General features: G+C 44.3%; 1 protein-coding gene across 1 annotated transcript; it reads left to right on the top strand.

Annotated features, from left to right (window-relative positions):
* Nucleotides 1-1526: 1526 nt before the first annotated feature.
* LOC142803471 (sulfotransferase 1C2-like) lies at nucleotides 1527-6224 on the top strand. The gene is made up of 2 exons (XM_075888584.1): nucleotides 1527-1660; nucleotides 5068-6224. Exon 2 carries the CDS (start codon nucleotides 5114-5116, stop codon nucleotides 6062-6064), a length of 951 nt encoding a protein of 316 aa, XP_075744699.1. The 5' UTR covers nucleotides 1527-1660; nucleotides 5068-5113; the 3' UTR covers nucleotides 6065-6224.
* Nucleotides 6225-18059: the final 11835 nt, after the last annotated feature.

The raw sequence follows: 18059 nt of genomic DNA, 5'->3' as shown, positions 1-18059 counted from the left end.
TGAGAGACGCTGTAGTGGAGTGCTACGGAAATTTCGACCACCTCGTTTTTTTTTACGTGCACCCAAATCTGAGCACACGGGCCTACAACATTTTCTCCTCAACCGGAAATGCAACCGCCGCCACCGGGATTTGATCCGATGAACTTCGGGTCAGCAGCCGAGTACCTGAGCCACTAGACCACAACGGCGGGGCAAATGCATACTCTATCGCAAGCATAGCACGTAAGCACACTAAAAAAAGTAAAAATTCAAATATTTGGGGTGGACGTGTGTACCTACACTGATGAGACCAATCATCAGGAGAGATGACGAGAGAATATGCTTGTAGAGAACAAAGGCTCTTTCATGCAAAAGATGACGAGTTGCGTACGGAAACATTCATCCCTTATCACAGCCAGCATCGTAGAGGGCATGGGGTGGGGTGTACTTTCAATGAAAAACATCCGCTCGTCTCTTTAAAATGTTCCTTAAATAATCCTGCAAGGAACTCTACCCTATATTATAACTAATGAGATGGGATTAATCGTTACTCGTTTTGGGTGGTCACGGTTTGCCACATATATATCTCTCTTTTAAGACGCGCGTCAACTCTGTTCCGGACAGTAACCAAGAAAGTATCATATACAGAAGAGAAAGAATGTGTAGTTTTAAATGAAATTACTGGTATATATTGACAAATAAGGTTGGATTGTTGGGAAAAAATAATACATACTTTTTATAGTGCGGAACACAAGAAAGTAAAATTCATTCCAGAACATTCGCAAAGGTAGGACGCTTCATGAGTATAAATAGGACAGCAGAAGATGAACCGCAAAGAAAGAAATGTCGCATGACAAGTTGTGACTGCCTAAATCACTATCCCGAACTCTTAGAGTTGTCAAGTATTCCCAGGCATAGCCGTGGCTGCCTCACAGATGGATTTCCCTGTCTGTTTTTAAAATAATGTTTGTACATTTCTATAGTACTCCACACACACAGACACACACACACACACACACACACACACACGCGCACACCTATAGGTCGCACTCTCAGGATCTTCGATGCTACCTCTAACAAGTTGTTGGGTATATGCATCACACTACCCTCGAAAGTATAACAATGGACTCTTGTACTAGAATATGTGCTGACTAATAACTACAGCTCTATGTTCTATCTCTACGGACTGTATATCTCTAATCGGCTTCCATCAAAATACCATCAAACCGAGCGTCAGGCAAGTTTCGTCGTATAGGACAAATTGGAAATCGCTTAGGTCCCGAAGAGTAGGTATCCGTTGCAAATCGCGGCACTGTCGAAACACGCGACAGCGTCGATAAGGCTGTCCTCGGTTGTCGTCGCGTTTTGAGTGCGCCGGCTCTTTGCTTATTGTTGGTCCGACGTCACGGCAACTCCCGAAGGTCGCGGCATGCGCGTACTCGCTCACGCGTTCTGGACCCTTCCTCATATTTCCGCCTTGCCCACGGCGGCGTCGTTCGCTCTGTTTTCGCATAGGTACCACCACACGTGGCTCACCGCCCGTCGCTCTCAGTCCGCCTTGAACACCTGCCGTTCAGGCACAGACAACCTGTACGCAACAAAAGTGTCGTGGTCGCAACGTCACCCTCTGTGGAACGCTTCGTGTGATCATCCAAATGCGTGATTAGGTCACTGTTTTCATGTAAGTCGTTTTGTGTTACCAGCAGCCGGCTCGCCCTTGCGATTTGTTTTTGCTGCACTAGCGTTGCTTTGCGATTAGCGGCGTGACAATTGAGTGTGTCGCTCGCATGGGCACTGTAATGGTACGTTTAATAGAACACTATTCACCTTCATTTGTTTCAAGTTATTCTCCTATTCAGGTAAAAACTTCCTACAGCTGCATTTATACATTAAGACACTAATTTGCATTCGCCATTACGTCTCACACTTAACGTTATACAAGCAAAGGCATGGAATACTAGCACTGAATAGGAACAGCAAGTGCTTCACCGATGCTTCTCATGAGTCATGATGACTGGCTTTCTCGTTTGGGTCGAACGAGTTGAGTCAGACTAGTCATATAAAATCGCGAAGTGGTGGCATAAATCGTCCCCATAACTTGTTTGTTTTGACTACTTCAGCAGCGACTTCCTCGTACACGGTGTAAGTGTGGTGGTTCATGTGGTGTTCCTCGTACACGGTGTAAGTGTGGTGGTTCATGTGGTGTTCCCCATCTCGTAAGATCTTTTTTTATATTATTCATTTACAGTCAACAGATGGCGCATTACAACGGACAAGTGTCTCGCACTCTGCTTCTTCCTGTTTTCTGGCGGGTCCTTGTTATCCCTGTTTTCCATGTTAAAAGGTGCGCTACTTACCCTTATGGTATAATGGTCAGTCACCAACTGGTCCAACCCTCAACCCTATTGTTTTCTGGCGTTCCTTTTGAAAGCCTTCTAGCTGTGGCCAATGCACTTTGAACAAAATTTACATAATTTTAAGCGTCCCAGGTGAGGAAACCCGCTAGTTATCCCTACCTAATTAGGAGCGCGCGTCAGCTTTATTAGTGTGCGAGAGTTCATTTATGACATAGTAAATTTGTTTACACATTTAGGCTATTTATGATGAGCTATATATTTTTCCTTTTCATAAAAGTGTGCTAATATTCGAAATTTTGCATTCGAGTTGAACATTTGCCTATTGCGTGGTTTCTCTTTGAAAAAATGCCTATTTGCATTTTACAGATTTTTGGCCTCGTGCAAAAGTTCGAATGGGTATTCACTCACGAATTTTATGCGTTCAGGTGTTGAATTCGGAAAACAATTCTTTTGTCAGACGTCATTGTCCATTGCCAACAAAAGGAAAACATTGTTAATATGGACCAGAAGGGTTAAATTGCACTTCGTGGTTATGGCATACCGTTCAGTATACAGTTGAGATGCGTTCCCAGCAACTGGAAGTGCATTACTGTTATCAGTTAAAAATACGCATGACGAACGCATAACGTTCGTGCGGCGCTCGGCTTGTCTTCTTTACTCCAAGCCGACAGGAGTGGTTGCTCTTTCACTTTGGCAAAACGCTACTCCGTGGCTTTGTTATAAAGCGTATGTCGTAGTATTGAGTAATAATACTAGATACAATAAAATAAGCACAAATACTATTAGCCAGACAATGCAAAAGTAACCAGAAGAGGAAAAAGGGAAGGTACGCACATCACATTTCATAATGACGCAGCTGTTTCACGCTTCCAGACATATTGTTACAGCACGTAGAGTTCTCACTTTGTGAACATATCAAATAGATCAATTTTGCTGGCCGGTTTGCAATTGCTGCATTACCAAAAGCGCTTCTAAAGCCCTAACCGCATGCACGTGATTTCGTCACGACAGCGACCAGGCGCAGCAACGAGCGACAAGGTTTGTTGTCGCAGAGGCCCATTCGTCGCCGCTGCTTGTTGCGTCCCGCGTTTCTAGATAACTAGAAAAAATTGCTTTTCGCCCGGAAGCCAGTGTGGCAATTTCTGTCAACGTAGCTGTGCCCATAATCCTCAATTCATTTGCGATTTGCTCTTGATGCTTGTTATCTATGCGTACTTCGAGAAATGCAAGGTATTGACTACCCCTTTTACATTCGCATCTCACTCAGAAAGTGAGAGAGCGGCCGTACTTTCTCGTAAACCTTCTTATGAAAGGTTTGTTTTGATGTCTCGACGGTGGCTTGTGGCAACTTGGTCGCTTGCTGCAATGCGAAATCGTCGTGCGAAGTTCGTCGTAACCGTCGTAGCGTACGCTTCTGGGCGCCCTGTCGCGATGAAACCAAATATTGCGGAAAAAGAAGATCTTGAAACGAGTTTTTGGCTTCCTTATTCCACACAAGACCGCAACCAATTGGGCCTGTCACCATCGAGATAGTTTTAAAAACTTCGCAATTAATGCGTAAGCACGCAATAGTTTTCTATCTAGCAACAATGACACTTTGTCGCCAACATGCGGTTGCAGCTGTTCCGACTCGACAGAGCAAGTTTGTCGCTTCCGCTAGGAAATCCCGTGCATGTGGTCAGGGCTTAATGTGCGGCACCACAACAAAATGCCGTTTCATTAATTATTTCTAAGAGCAAATATAAAAGCTGTAGCTACTTCTCATTTTGTGACTTCTTAGTGTCTAATACGGTGCCGAGGTCGGGATAAGGTAAGGTGGAAAGTCGAAGAAATCTGGTGGCATAACGCGAAATCAGTTCCCACTGCACACTGTGTCGGAGCTAACGGCGAGAGGCCTCCATCTATAAGGAAAAAGATGACGAGACTCGCGTATTTGATCTTCATAGAGAGTTCCTAGCCTTGTTTGCATCAATTCGACCATTGAAATTCGCAATATACGCATGACCCTGATTTTTCATTCTTTCATGTTTTTACCTCCTGGTTGAAAGCTTTCCTCTGGTAGTTCAGCAAGGACGATTGTAGGCAGGAGGCTATAATCTAGAATCGCAATTAACTTTAGGGCTGTCATTTGTTGTGTCTAAGCAAACTTCAATGTGGTCCCCTGGTACTATTGGCATAAAAATCTTTAATTTTTTTCTAACTGCAACACGTTCCTCACACTACTCAATGTTTTGTCAGTGAAATGAAATGCAATGTTTTCTCATCTATTGCTCCCAGTTCTCACCACTTCTACTTGTTGAAGTAATGAGAAAACCACAATGTCTTGTTAAAATGCCAAAAAATAATTGACTTCAATAAATATCTATACTGCCACCTGTGATTTCATGGCCATACTCCCCAAAATATACCGAAGTAGGAGAGTACAGTGGTCATGTGGTAAGTTCTTTCATTCAATCCATAAAACCATGCAATATTAAGCGAAAATTCGTAGAATTGTAGCTGCTCACTTCACTATTCAGGTATATGGCGAACTGAGATACATTTTCTGGAACGTTAGTACGACGTGAACTGGAGATGATCAGCAATATGAGTGAGCATGCGTCTTTCAGCCATATTCTAAAATTCAAAATTCCTCCCAAGCTAAATATCTATCATGTTTTTCTCTTAGAAGTTCTGTGTCTATTTTATTCCCTTACTGTTCCTCATAAGGCCTTCGTTCTTTTCCTTGCAGGAGCTGAGAAGACGATCAGTTGAAGTGATTATCACATTTCCAAGACATGACGCCTAGGCGTCCATACTGCCAAATTATAGACGGTGTGCGACGATGCCCTGGCCTGGAGCCGGAGCTCTTCAGGGAGAGCTTAAAGTTCCGAGCGAAGAAAGGAGATTTGATCCAGTGCACGTATCCCAAGGCGGGTACTCACTGGGTCATGTACATTATCGAACTGATCCTAAAAGGAGGCGAGCCCGTGCCGAACCACGCCGAATTCATACGCTACGTTCGCTTCATCGGCCGAATGAAGACCGAAGGCTGGGAGTCTCTTCTGCCCATCAGGCTATTCACCACGCACGAACCTCTCACTAAGGACACAATGAACCCCGAAGCGAAGTACGTTTACGTGGCCCGCAACCCTTGGGACACCTGCGTTTCCTTCTACCACATGGCAACGTCGCTCAGCATGTTCAAATTCCGCAATGGCACCTTCGATGAATTCTTCGACGCCTTCTTGCACGGCGACTTTGGCTACGGTGACTATTTCGACCATGTGGCTTCCGGTTACACTCTTAGGAAAGAACCCAACTTGCTTTTCTTGACCTACGAAGATCTGAAGAAGGACACGCGCAAAGTGGCACTCGAACTGGCTTATTTCCTTGGGGACCACTACGGCAAGCGCTTAGAGGCGGACGAGGAGCTCTTACGGACACTTATGGAAAGGTCCACAGCTGAGTACATGCAAAATGTGCTTGTACTGGACGTTCAGTGTGCGGATCCTGCGTGGAAAACACGTAGAACTGAAACCACGGTGCCAGACAAGTCGGCTTATGAAGGCGACCACAGCAAGTACCGCCTTGTTCGGAAAGGTAAACCTGGTGACTGGAAATCGTACTTCTCGCCGGAACAACTGCACCGCATGGAGGCCAAAACCAGAGAAAGGGGCCGGAATGCCCAGTTCATGGAACTATGGAAAGACATCCGAGAAGAAACAATTGCAGCCTCTCTCAACTGACAACTGCTGATAGCTGACTTCGGTTTATAGAAGTGCACAGCAGTGCATTCAGACTACGTTGCCATGCCAGAGAATCAAGTTTCTGGAACAGGACACAGGGTGGCTGCGCATTTGAAGGAAGGTACAAAGTGAAGCAAACAAGACTGAATGCTTGCTAATACATTTTTGCCTCTCGCTCATTATGCACACTGCACTTATAGAATTCGAATCGCGTACGTAGAGCAAGCCTCAGTGCATTTGTCTCTCCAGTCAGTTATGCAGTGGTTTGAGAATAACGATGGCCACCACATGTAAGCCCATCATGTGTAAACTGCTGACACTCTGTATTGTGCAGCGTGTTGTCTACGATCGCTCAGCAGATCTTTGACACTATTGAACGCTTACCTTAGGTAATTTCTATAGTGTGTCAGTGACCCATCCTTCGTAATTTCCAAGGACAGCTTCACTCATCCCGCACAGTTGGTTTGCATCACGGCTGTCGATAAACCTGCCTTTAGGCTGACTTGTATGACCACCTTCTCTAGCTGGAGTGACGCATTATGCGCCTAGGAGACTGCCAGGCTCTGCTTTTTTTACGGGGTGGCAGGGAGCTGTTTTAATGGTTTCTCATTGCGTACAATGGAAATGAGTGCGTACGTTGGCCCACCTGCCGACATGAAACGCTATGCTCATTCACGCATGCTATCTAGGCACTATCATTAGGACACTTTCCCGCAGCACTAGTGAAGCGTAGAAGCATACAACAGAGTGCCACGAGCTATTTGTTCGTTCGGGGGCGAAAAAACACCCAATCGTGTTTGTAGTAGAATTACTTTATGTTAAAAAGATTGCGAGTTTCTGCAGATCACTTATTTCCCATTACAAGTGAGTGCGATGAAAATGTTTCATGACCTCAAACGTCGTGTGTTCCTGAGAATTACCCTGAATGATAAAATCGCCAACGTATACGAACATACCAGGCTGATTAAAAGATTCGAAGCTGTTCGTTAAACACGTGTACAGTTGGGGCTAGATCAAGCATAACCCAATTCTAAGAAGTTTTTTTTTTTGGAAATGAATAAATAATGCCTTGATTTCTTTTATATATCCAGGTCGCGGGTTCAATTCCCGGCTGCGGCGGCTGCATTTCCGATGGAGGCGGAAATGTTGTAGGCCCGTGTACTCAGATTTGGGTGCACGTTAAAGAACCCCAGGTGGTCAAAATTTCCGGAACCCTCCACTACGGCGTCTCTCATATTGAAATGGTGGTTTTGGGACGTTAAACCCCACAAATCAATCAATCAATTCTTTTGTATATCACACAATTGGGCTTTTCTTTAAAGGTACGCTCTAACACTATCGTGCTAAAACATTTAAAGCTGCCCTAGCCACGGCCATAGTCTGGATTGATGAAGTAGCACGCCGTGCCTGTATATGGCTCAACGAGCTTGACATTGGCTGGCGCTCTTACATATAAAATAACGCTACTGGTGGTGGCGCTTTATTGTACCCTTAAACGCTCCAATAGGACATGGTATATAATTGCTTTATATGTCGCTATAATGCGCCTTTAGTGAAAGATGGGCTCCTCGCATCATCCTCGTGCAATGTGTTCGCGTGATCAATCCATTCGTTCTATTTGCCCCCGGATACCGGCACCCTGTTGTAGCTTCACGTGACCTCATCACATGGATATTGATAGCTTCATATGCGGGCGGCATTCATAGACCTCTCAAACGTGCAGGCGAGGGATAACGGCAAATTAAGTTCTGCAAAATCATCTGCGTATCACCCCAACACATTCTTCGAAATATAGAAGGACCGATAAAATGTTCTCAATTTGAGGAACTTTCTGATTTAACGGGCAAATACGACTGCGGTCTTCACCCAGATAACCAAATTTTAATTTCATTACATAACTAAGAGCATATCGCTCAAGATAGCTGCCAGCCGAAATATTTGTTTTTGGAGTATAATATTCTGTTACACCCATTGCGCCTCCTATTAAAAGAACAATCGAACCGTCTGCGTTCAACTTGATTTTGATTTATTGATTTATATGTAGGGTTTTACGTCCCAAAACCACCATATGATTATGAGAGGTGCCGTAGTAGAGGGCTCCAGAAATTTCAACAACCTGGGGTTTTTTTAACTTCCTTAACGCGCACCCAAATGTGAGCACACGGGCCTACAATATTTCCGCCTCCATCGAAAATGCAGCCGCCGCAGCCGGGATTTCATCCAATGACCTGCAGGTCAGCAGCCGAGTACCACTAGACCACCACTTCTGGACCAACTTGACTTTCGAAGGATTTTTCCCCAAAATCGTATACCTACATTTCGCAAGCGTAAATACTAAATGCGAAGCATTTCTTAGCGAACTTCGGCAACATTGAGCGTATCTATCTATCTATATATCTATCTAACTAGCCGCCTACGACTTTTAGCTCACCTGGCCGTTTCAACCATGGTATCATTACCAAACTTGGTGTGGCATAACATGACGGTATGAGGAACATATTCGACTAGTCATAACATGAAAATCATGACATGTATATCATGAATGTCATGATTCACATTTCATGGTCCTGCAGCCTTTGCGATGGTTTAGTTCACATGGCATGTTGCAAAACTGCTATAGTATGGCAAGATTACACAAGGTAAACGCAAGCGACAGACCCTAACATGAAAATAATTACATGCGCGTCATGTAGCAACCTGACTACATGCCACGTTCATGATGCTCTCGCGGCCGTTTCGCTAGTGCACATATATTAAATTTGGTATTACAGTACGTGAATGGATGACGAAGGTATACCTTATGACTGGTGCAAATATGATAATCATGAGATGCGTGTCATGTAATATCATGTCTACATGCCACGCTCATAATACGCTGCAGGCCGTTTCGCTAGCTTCAAAATTACCAAACTTGGTATCACGTTACGCGAACGGACGACATAGGTAAATGACACATACAAACATGATATTCACGACATGCGTGTCATGTAAGAACATGACTACATGCGAAACTGATGATGCGCTGACGGCCGTTTCACTAGCTTCCCATATGCCAAATTTGGTATTACATGACGCCAATGGATGAGGAAGGTACGTGGCTTGTACAAACATGATAATCATGAGATGCGTGTCATGTGAAAACACGGCTAAAATGCCAGAGACAAGCAAGGCGCCAATACATTTCGACGTGACGCGGTGCGCGTGCTCATCGGCGTCCATTTTGTCGTGTGGTGCCGGCGTTGCTACGCCAGGCGCCAATCCTGCCATACAATCGCAGGCGCACGCTGCGCTGCGTTGCTTCGGTGCGTGCGCGTTTCAACACGTCCGGCGTCCCTCCGTCGCGAGAAGAGAGAGATGCAGTGTTGTCTGGTTAACGCATTGGCGCGAAATGCAGCATGTCGCATTTCGCGCCGATTACCGTCGGGCCGCGCCGACAGACGCTGGTTGCGTCTGGCGTCAGACTAAACAGTTCTCGCATTTTATTAACGTAGCGTCGATGTGTACAGCGTGCGCGCGCGTCAGCGCTAGATTGGAGTATATTGGGACCTTCATGATGCGCTCGCGGCCGTTTAGCTAGCTCCACATATACCAAATTTGGTGTTACATGACGTCTGTAGATCACGAAATATATGAGTGGTGCAGGCATGATAATGCTGACACGCGTGACATGAATGAACATGACAACATACTACGGTCATAGCGTGCTCGTGGTGGTTTCGCTTGCTGCACATATACTAAAATGGCATCACGTGACGTGAATATATGACGAAGATAAGCGACACTTCCAAACATGATAATCATACGGAAGTCATGTACAGCATCATTTACCTTCACTTCGTGACATATGAACATTTGAACATTCAAATAGTGACATACGAATATTTGAACAGGGACATATGAACATTTCTCTTTCATGGTTCGCATATCGTCAATTCCCGTTTTACGTGGAATGTGCCAACTTTTTTTTTCGGGTGTGATCTTTATGGCTACGCTTTCGTACCTTGGCGAGGTAATTTATGCAATAGCTTTCAAGTATTCCACCTCGCAAGAGGGATCAATCAGACTAATTTAGAACTGAGGAGGAAGAAGAAGGGCTCTGTTCGGTTGCTGTTTTTCTGCAGTGTTCGACTTTTGCTCTTTTCTTGGACTATTACGCTGACATCCATTTCTTTTCGGTGTGCCAACAAGACGTCGGGTGAAGACTTCGAGGGCTTGGCACCTTACAGCTACGAGGTTTCTTTATCAAAGACTTGGCTAATACGCGACCACTACGGTGGTTGGTTAGCCATCGCCACGAACCTTATACTCGTCCAAGTGCGTCAACCCTCATAAGTGATACTGCAGCGCAAAATGAAAAGCCTGGGGGCTTACTGGCACGCCAAAACATCATAAAACCGGCAAGTTTACTCATTCAGAACGGCGAAATGGCTCCAGCGAGGCCAGCAGCAATAGAAGACGATGAAGCTGAGAGGAAGAAGCTTCGCTTAGAAGAGATTTTTTCGACGAGAAAACATCAACTTATTACCTGAGTGATGATCAAAACATGGGCGAAGATGAACCATTTACGTTGGTTGCGTATAAGAAGAAGCGAGCAGAGGGCATCCTAGTCATCTTTTGTCCAACAGCTAAAGGTGCTAGTTTCTGTAAAGTGAACCCAATCGAGTGTCAGCCCAAGTAGTTTCCGCTGCTAAAGAGAAAGTGCAGTCATACAGAACGAACAGAAATGGAAGCTTCAGTGTTAGCGTTGCTTCCTTAGCTTCAGCCAAGCGTTTTCAGATGCTTTCGAGTGTAGGTGGCCTTGAAGTTAAGCCTTTCATCTCAGAGTCATACACTCGGAACATTGAGAAACTGAAGCATGTGCCCCTGCAGTATTCAGACGAAGAACTCCTAGAGTACTTGAGAGATGAAGAGGTTATGTCGGCACGGCGGCAAATGAAATATTACCGCCAGGAAGATGGAGCAGTAACGTCGCGTCCACTTCACTCAGTTATTCTGACTTTTCGAGATCACCGCCCGATTCCAGGAAGAATCTGTTTAGGATTCACCAGTCATTCAGTGGAACAATATCTCGGTCCAGCACTTCGGTGCTATAACTATCAGCGATTCGGACACATGGCGAAAAGTTACTGTAGCACACGCCGGTGTGATATCTGCTCAGAAGAACACCACCAGTTCAAGCCAGTTCTTTAGCCTATGTGTGCAAACTGTGCAGGTAATCACGCTGCGTCATGTTCAGGCTGCCCGCAAAATAAAGCTGCTGAAAAAATGCGTCGGCATGAGCTTATCTATGGAAGAAAACCACGCCCCAGTAAACCCTCTTTAAACCTTGAGATTGTTCATCCTGTACGTGATCTACCTCAGCGCACACCGCAACAACAACAGCCGACAAACACGCCAAGAGAACCGCCAATAGCACACCCAAGAGATCACTCCCGAGAAGCACATTTAAGTACCCCAACCTACGCGTCAAAGCTACGAATGCCAACGCGACCTCAGCCGGAAAGTAGCAGCCCCGACAGCGCCAGTGTTCGCCCCAGCTACAACATCGAAATGTCACGTAGTTCTCAACAGCCCTCAGAAATTGAACCATTCAATAGGGGCCGTGCCTTTGCATCAGTCGTGCAAATGATTCTATTAATGCTTTTCGCTGCACTTAAGGCAATCCTGTCTGCTCTACCGGAAGCAAACAACCTGCCAGAAGTAAAAGCACTGCTGCCTCTGCAAGCACTACTGTGTCAACAGTCCGGGTCAAACCTGCGACAAGTAATATATGAATAAGCGCTACAAAGATGTCTCCATATACCAGTGGAATGCCAATGGTCTTTGAAGGAAGTGTGCTGACTTCCGTAAACTCCTTCTGCAGTATAATTTTCAAACACTTTGCATCCAAGAGGCAGGAATGAATGATGATTTCCGCCTCTCCAACTACGCGATATATAGGTCATCTCGTCGAAGTGGTCCTATCAGAGTGCATATGTGCGTCAGAAAGGACCTACCTTCTCACCAAGTTCACTCAAATGATTCGGATTTCCCGGAATTCGTCGCTCGCAAAGTATTCTTTGGTGAGCAGTGCTTAACAGTGATCAATTTTTACCTACAACTTTCAAGCCATATTTTGGTAAAAGAGCTGACAAATATTTTCAGTATTTCTACTTCATATACATTTATATGTGGAGCCTTCAATGCGCACGACATATTCTGGGTAGCGATTGATGTGATGCACGTGGGAACATTGTTGAGTGTGCCGCAGACAAATGCAATTTGACAGTTCAAAATGACGACTCCCCAACTTTTCTCCGATGGTATAATTACTCGAGTTGCATAAATGTCACCATGTCTTCCCAAGATCTCGTGAATAGTGTGAGATGGTCAACGGATGTAGAAACACGTGGGAGTGATCATTTACCCATTGTTATAAAGCACCCCCTATCGGAAAAATTGCCATGGTGGATACTGGAAAACATGGTGGGCGTAGTGGAAATAATAGTGGGCATGGTGGAAATAATAGTGGGCATGGTGGAAATTATGATGGCTATGGTGGGACGTAGTGGAAAATATGGTGGTTATGCCGGGACATACTGGGTGGTATGGTGTACAGATGATGGGTAAAGTGGAAATTATGGTGGAAAGCAGAGGCTAGATAGTGGGCAATAATGGGACACTCTGCCCACCATTGCGATAATGCTGGGTAGCCCTAAGCATATGGTGGGTGGTGCTTATTATGGTGGGCTACATGGTGTACCAAGTTGAGAAACTCTTCCCACCATTGCGATAATGCTGGGAAGCACTAAGCAGATGATGGGTGCTGCTTGTTATGGTGGGCCACATGGTGTACCAAGCGGAGAAGCTATGCCCACCATCGCGATAATGCTGGGAAGCAGTAAGCAGATGATGGGTGGGCTTATGATGGCGGGCAACTTATATAGTGTACCAATCTGGGATCAGTACACTACATGTTCTACCTACATGATTTCCTTCAAAGTTAGGCCTACCGACCGAGCCCGTGCAATTGTGTTATCCGTGCTTCCGGGTTTCAAAATACACGATTTCGACGATTAACTATGACAATACAGCGCAGCCATGGCATCAATTAACCTAAATGAAGCATTTTACATTGTGTATGGTGTCCGCTCAAGAAGCAACAAACATCGATGCGACGCGATTAAAGCACTCCCAGAGAACGTAATTAAGTGTCTTCTCACCGACAGCCGCTGGTCGCACTCGCCGGCACTTCTCTAGCTTTTGTACGAGAACTCAGACGTGGCAATTCGTATGCTTGGTGAACCAACATGAAGCGTAATGTTTCCGGCACACTGCATTCGTTTTGGCCAAGCCGTTTGTGAAGTTGCTTTAGCGAAAAAGCTGCAGCATTGCGCTGGCGCGACCGCCCTCTACATTGCGCGAAAAGCATCCCAATACTCAATCAAATAAATTAGGCGGGCGTATCTATGGAATGAGCCTAGAGGCGTCATAAAGCGTGAGCAGATGTCACCCTTTAGAACGAGCGCGAAACAGATATTAAACTTGGCAGACCCCGCCGGTAAACTGTTGCTGCTCCCCAGTCCACTTGGTTTTTTTCTTGAAGTTGTAAATTGTAAAAAAAATAGCACTATTGCCGTTAACATAGTGGCAATCGCTACAGGCCGCAGTTGCTTGTGTTTAATAAATGTGCAAATTTTAGTAGCAGGTGTAGATCTTGTCTATGTTGTGTACACGACAAACATAAGTTGAAGCGTAAGTTTGTATGCGAACTAAGTATTTAACACCCATTCAACGTCATGTTGGTGTGGTGCAGTGGTTAGCATCTTCGAATGGGAATCCGCAGGTTGCACGTTCGATCCCCCGTGGCGCGTTGTTTTTTTTTTACGGGACGGGTGTTTTTATACTGTTTTTATAGAATTCTTTTTTATTTTTTTGTGGCAGCTCGTCACGGTGATTATGACGTCATTTCGCGCTCAAGTGTTGCCGGCACTGCAGCACCCACCATACCCACCATGCGCCATGGTGGGCGTTTCCCACCATTCACCCACTACACTAATCCACTATAATGGTGGGTGGTGGTTTCCACCATGCCCACCATTCGTTTTTTTTCATTTCGCAAGTAGGGGCCCCTACTTGCGAAATGACGACATCAGGTGCTAGATCAAACTGACGAAGTGGAAATTTTTTCGGTACCACCTAACAAACCAAAAAAGTGGACTTACGACAGGTGAAAGCTTTACTGAATTTTTGCAAGATAATGCGAATAAATGTACAAAAAGTCCCAATATCAATAGACTATGCTGCAGTTGACGGAGAGTATGAACATCTAAGAGCCATCAGACGACGTTCAGAAAGGGCATATCGACGCAGCGGAAGTTTGGAAGCATACAAAAAAGCGCAGAAAATCCACAGTGTAATGCGCAGCCGACTTGAAATTTTAAGTAAACAACGCTGGCGTAATTTTTGTGGCACGCTCTCTCCCCACAAACCTATTCGAAGTATTTGGCTTATGATTCGATCATTTAGTGGCCCTTTATCTCAGAGCTTCCCATTTCGTGATCTTGCTTTAGCCTTAGACAAACGGGAAGTTGCGGTAGCAGGTAAATTTTGTCAACTTATCAGTAGGCCCACCGCATCACAATGTGCCTTATTTAATAAAAATTATGTCACGTTGGCCAGCCAGAAAAGTATTGCTCGCTTTTGGGCCCAGCATCCTCAACTAGACCCTGTATTTACGTTAGGTGAGGTGCATTGTGCTATAGCATCATGTTTTCAAAAATCGGCCTCTGGACCGGACGCAATTACTTACAATATGTTAAAGAACCTTGGGACAACAGGCACAACTACTCTCTTAGATATTTACAACTATCTATGGATGCAAGAAATTGTACCCGAGTCTTGGAAGTTTGCTTACATCATTCTAATCTTAAAACCGGCTAAGACGACCTTGAGCCTTGAATCCTTCCGCCCAATTAGTCTGACAAGCTGTCTATGTAAGATAATAGAAAAAAATGATTGATGCGCAACTTCACTGGTGGTGCAACAGAACCGGTGTATTCTCTAGCTACTTAACAGGATCTAGGAAACAGAGATGCACAATGGGTGCAATACTGGATATAGTAACGCATGTGGAGCATGAACGCGCCTGTGGTAGTTTGACGGTCGCAGTGTTCTTAGACATCAAAAGGGCATTTCACACAGTCAGTCACACACATGTTCTGCTGAGTATGTTGGAACTCGGACTGTCCGGCAGGTCTTTGCGGTAGACATCTAAATTTTTATCAGGTCGCAACATATTCATTCAGAGGAGCTAAGGAAAGAGTGCGGAACACCACGTCAGCCAAGGAGTGCCACAAGGAAGCGTACTCAGCCCTTCAACTGCGTTATGGCTGATTTACCTAAAAGACTGCCTTCCGGGTTGAAATACTCTTTATATGCAGATGATGTGTGCATTTGGGCATCTGGAACGGACTTACGGTTAATTCAGATTGCATTGCAAGACGGCATGAATATTATTATTAACTTTTTAAAAGAAAGAGGAATGGTTCTGTCAAAAGCAAAGACAGCTGTATTGCCCTTCACCCGTAACAAGTTAAAAAGCTTCCATCTCAATTCAGAAGAAGAACCACTAATGATTGTGACGCAGCATCAGTTTCTTGAAGTAATACTTGATAGGCAGCTATCTTGCACACCTCACATAAAGAAACTCGAAAACAATGTGAATATGCTAGTGAATATACTCCGCATAATTGTTGGGACATCATGGGGCGGTTTTGTATCATCCATGCTTGCTGTTCACAATGTTTTAATGCGACAAAAAGTTGCATATTCTGCAGCAGTCTTATACGGCCTTTCCCGCACTTCAGAGGAGCGACTTCAAAGACTATTAGCTAGGGGACTGCGCGTCTGCCTAGGTGTTCCACGAGCGACATCTAGCAGCCTTGTCATAACAGAGACTCGACAACCACCCTTTCCAATCATGAAAACAATTGAAACATGCCATCATTTTTTCTTTCGCTTCCAGACGCAACACAAGGACCACCCATTGGCACTGGAGATTTTACGAAGGGATAAAATCAATGCTCATAAATAAATACAGAAAATTACCAAAAAATGAATTCAGGAGCTCTGAAATGGTGTATCATCAACGGTTGCTTACTATACCAAGCATTGAATTCTCAGTGGATGGCATTATCAGAATGAGAACATGTTCATCCAAGCTGCTCAAAAACTAGTGCCTTAGCAGATAGACGTGTGGTATCCAGGGTACAGACACATTTACACAGATGGCTCAAGTATTACAACGTCTTCAACATCGGCATTTATTATACCAACACTCAATATTCAGGAATCATTCAAATTACGTCGCATGACGTCATCTACTACAGCTGAGCTTTTCGCTATTCTGTATGCTTTAAAGTTTATAAACTTGGTAGCAGACGCTAGAAAATGGGTACTTTTCTGTGACTCACAGGCCGCATTTAGGTCACTCTCCAATACCAATAATACAATAATTAGTGATAGTATGACATACGAAACGCTGAAAAAGCTCACCAAAGCAAACAAGGCGCAACATGAGATCCAATTCCAGTGGACACAGTGAATACCTAGTCATTGCAACATTCCTGGAAAGATAGCTGCCGATGAAGCAGCACGACAAGCACATCGTAAAGACCTTCCTGTTATTTTACCGATTTCGAAAAAATGAATTGCGTAATAATATAAAGACTACAACTTTCAGAATGAGCAAAACTGTTCGGTTTAACCAAGGTACAAAGAGCTGTGGTTTATATCACATCGATTCATTTATTGAACTCAAAATTACGCTGCCATTAGATAGAAGTATGGAAACTCTAATTCACCAATTGAGGCTAGGCACCACATACACAAATCATTTTTTGCAGAAAGTTGGCAGAGCTGAAACTCCCGAATGTGAATGTGGATATATAGATGAAGACGTATGTCACCTTCTCGTAGACTGTCCACATCATGACGCGCCGAGACGCAGCCCTTAAGTGAAACTGTTAGTATTAGACCGCAGACCATTTAGCATGAAGACACATCTGGGCCTGTGGCAAACTGAAGTTTTACAGTCGCACGCTTTAAAAGCAATAATACGTTTCTTACAAAGCAGCGGAATTGCGGACAAGTATTAAGACATAACGAACTTTCATTTGTATAACAAATGTACCTATTATGTGCAGTATCACGTGACACTCATCATATGGGTGTACTGAAGTGAATGACATGTCGACTATTATGTACACACGAGCGAATGCATCTTTATGAGGACCACGCGTGCGCTCTGCTGTTTTGTTCTGGTTGGACCGAATATTTTGAGCTGATTTGACCGAACAATAACGAGGGACATTATAAGAGACTTAATTCTTTGACTTTCGAACATGTCTTTACTATTTTGTTTTGATATGTGAGTATAAATGTATCTTTGCATATCTGTGCCCGAGTCTTTTATTTTCTATGCACTGCTTTGTATGTTTCACTTTACGATAAGTGTTCAAGTTTAACTCAATGGCTAGGAAGTAGTCAGCACCATATTTGTGCGCCAACATCTTCTCATATATCATATCAATAAAAAAAATTTAGAACTTGTTCGCAAGTTCTGCAATGCGTTTTCTGGAATGTTATGTTTCAATAAATGAAAACACATAGAGGACATTTCCGCATAGTGCATTTCAGCGGTGAACACAACTATTCAGATGCCACTGTTCTGCTTTCTCTACACCTTTTGCTAAACAATAAGAGCAAGCACATTCCGCTGCACGGTGATTAAAACTCAAAAAGCTTCGAAAGCTACTCTATCAGCGCGTAAGTCAAGCTTGGCCAAAAAGCAGTACTCCTCAACTTTATACAGTTTGGTGTAAGAGGAAGAGCGTGGTTGTGCCGATAAACATGAGCTCCATAACGGCATCCTAAAGATGAATGAACACTTTTGAGACTTTACTAATATAGCGGCTCGCTGCAGAATATATTTCGCTAGTTTTTATTATAAAAC

The sequence above is a fragment of the Rhipicephalus microplus genome, chromosome 3 (genome assembly GCF_043290135.1).
Source record: "Rhipicephalus microplus isolate Deutch F79 chromosome 3, USDA_Rmic, whole genome shotgun sequence".
In the NCBI taxonomy this organism is placed as follows: domain Eukaryota; kingdom Metazoa; phylum Arthropoda; class Arachnida; order Ixodida; family Ixodidae; genus Rhipicephalus; species Rhipicephalus microplus.
This window is presented reverse-complemented; position numbering and strand designations above follow the sequence as displayed.

Excerpts from the sequence above, each read along its gene's own strand:
- LOC142803471 (XM_075888584.1), top strand. The coding sequence starts at position 5,114 with ATGACGCCTAGGCGTCCATACTGCCAAATTATAGACGGTGTGCGACGA.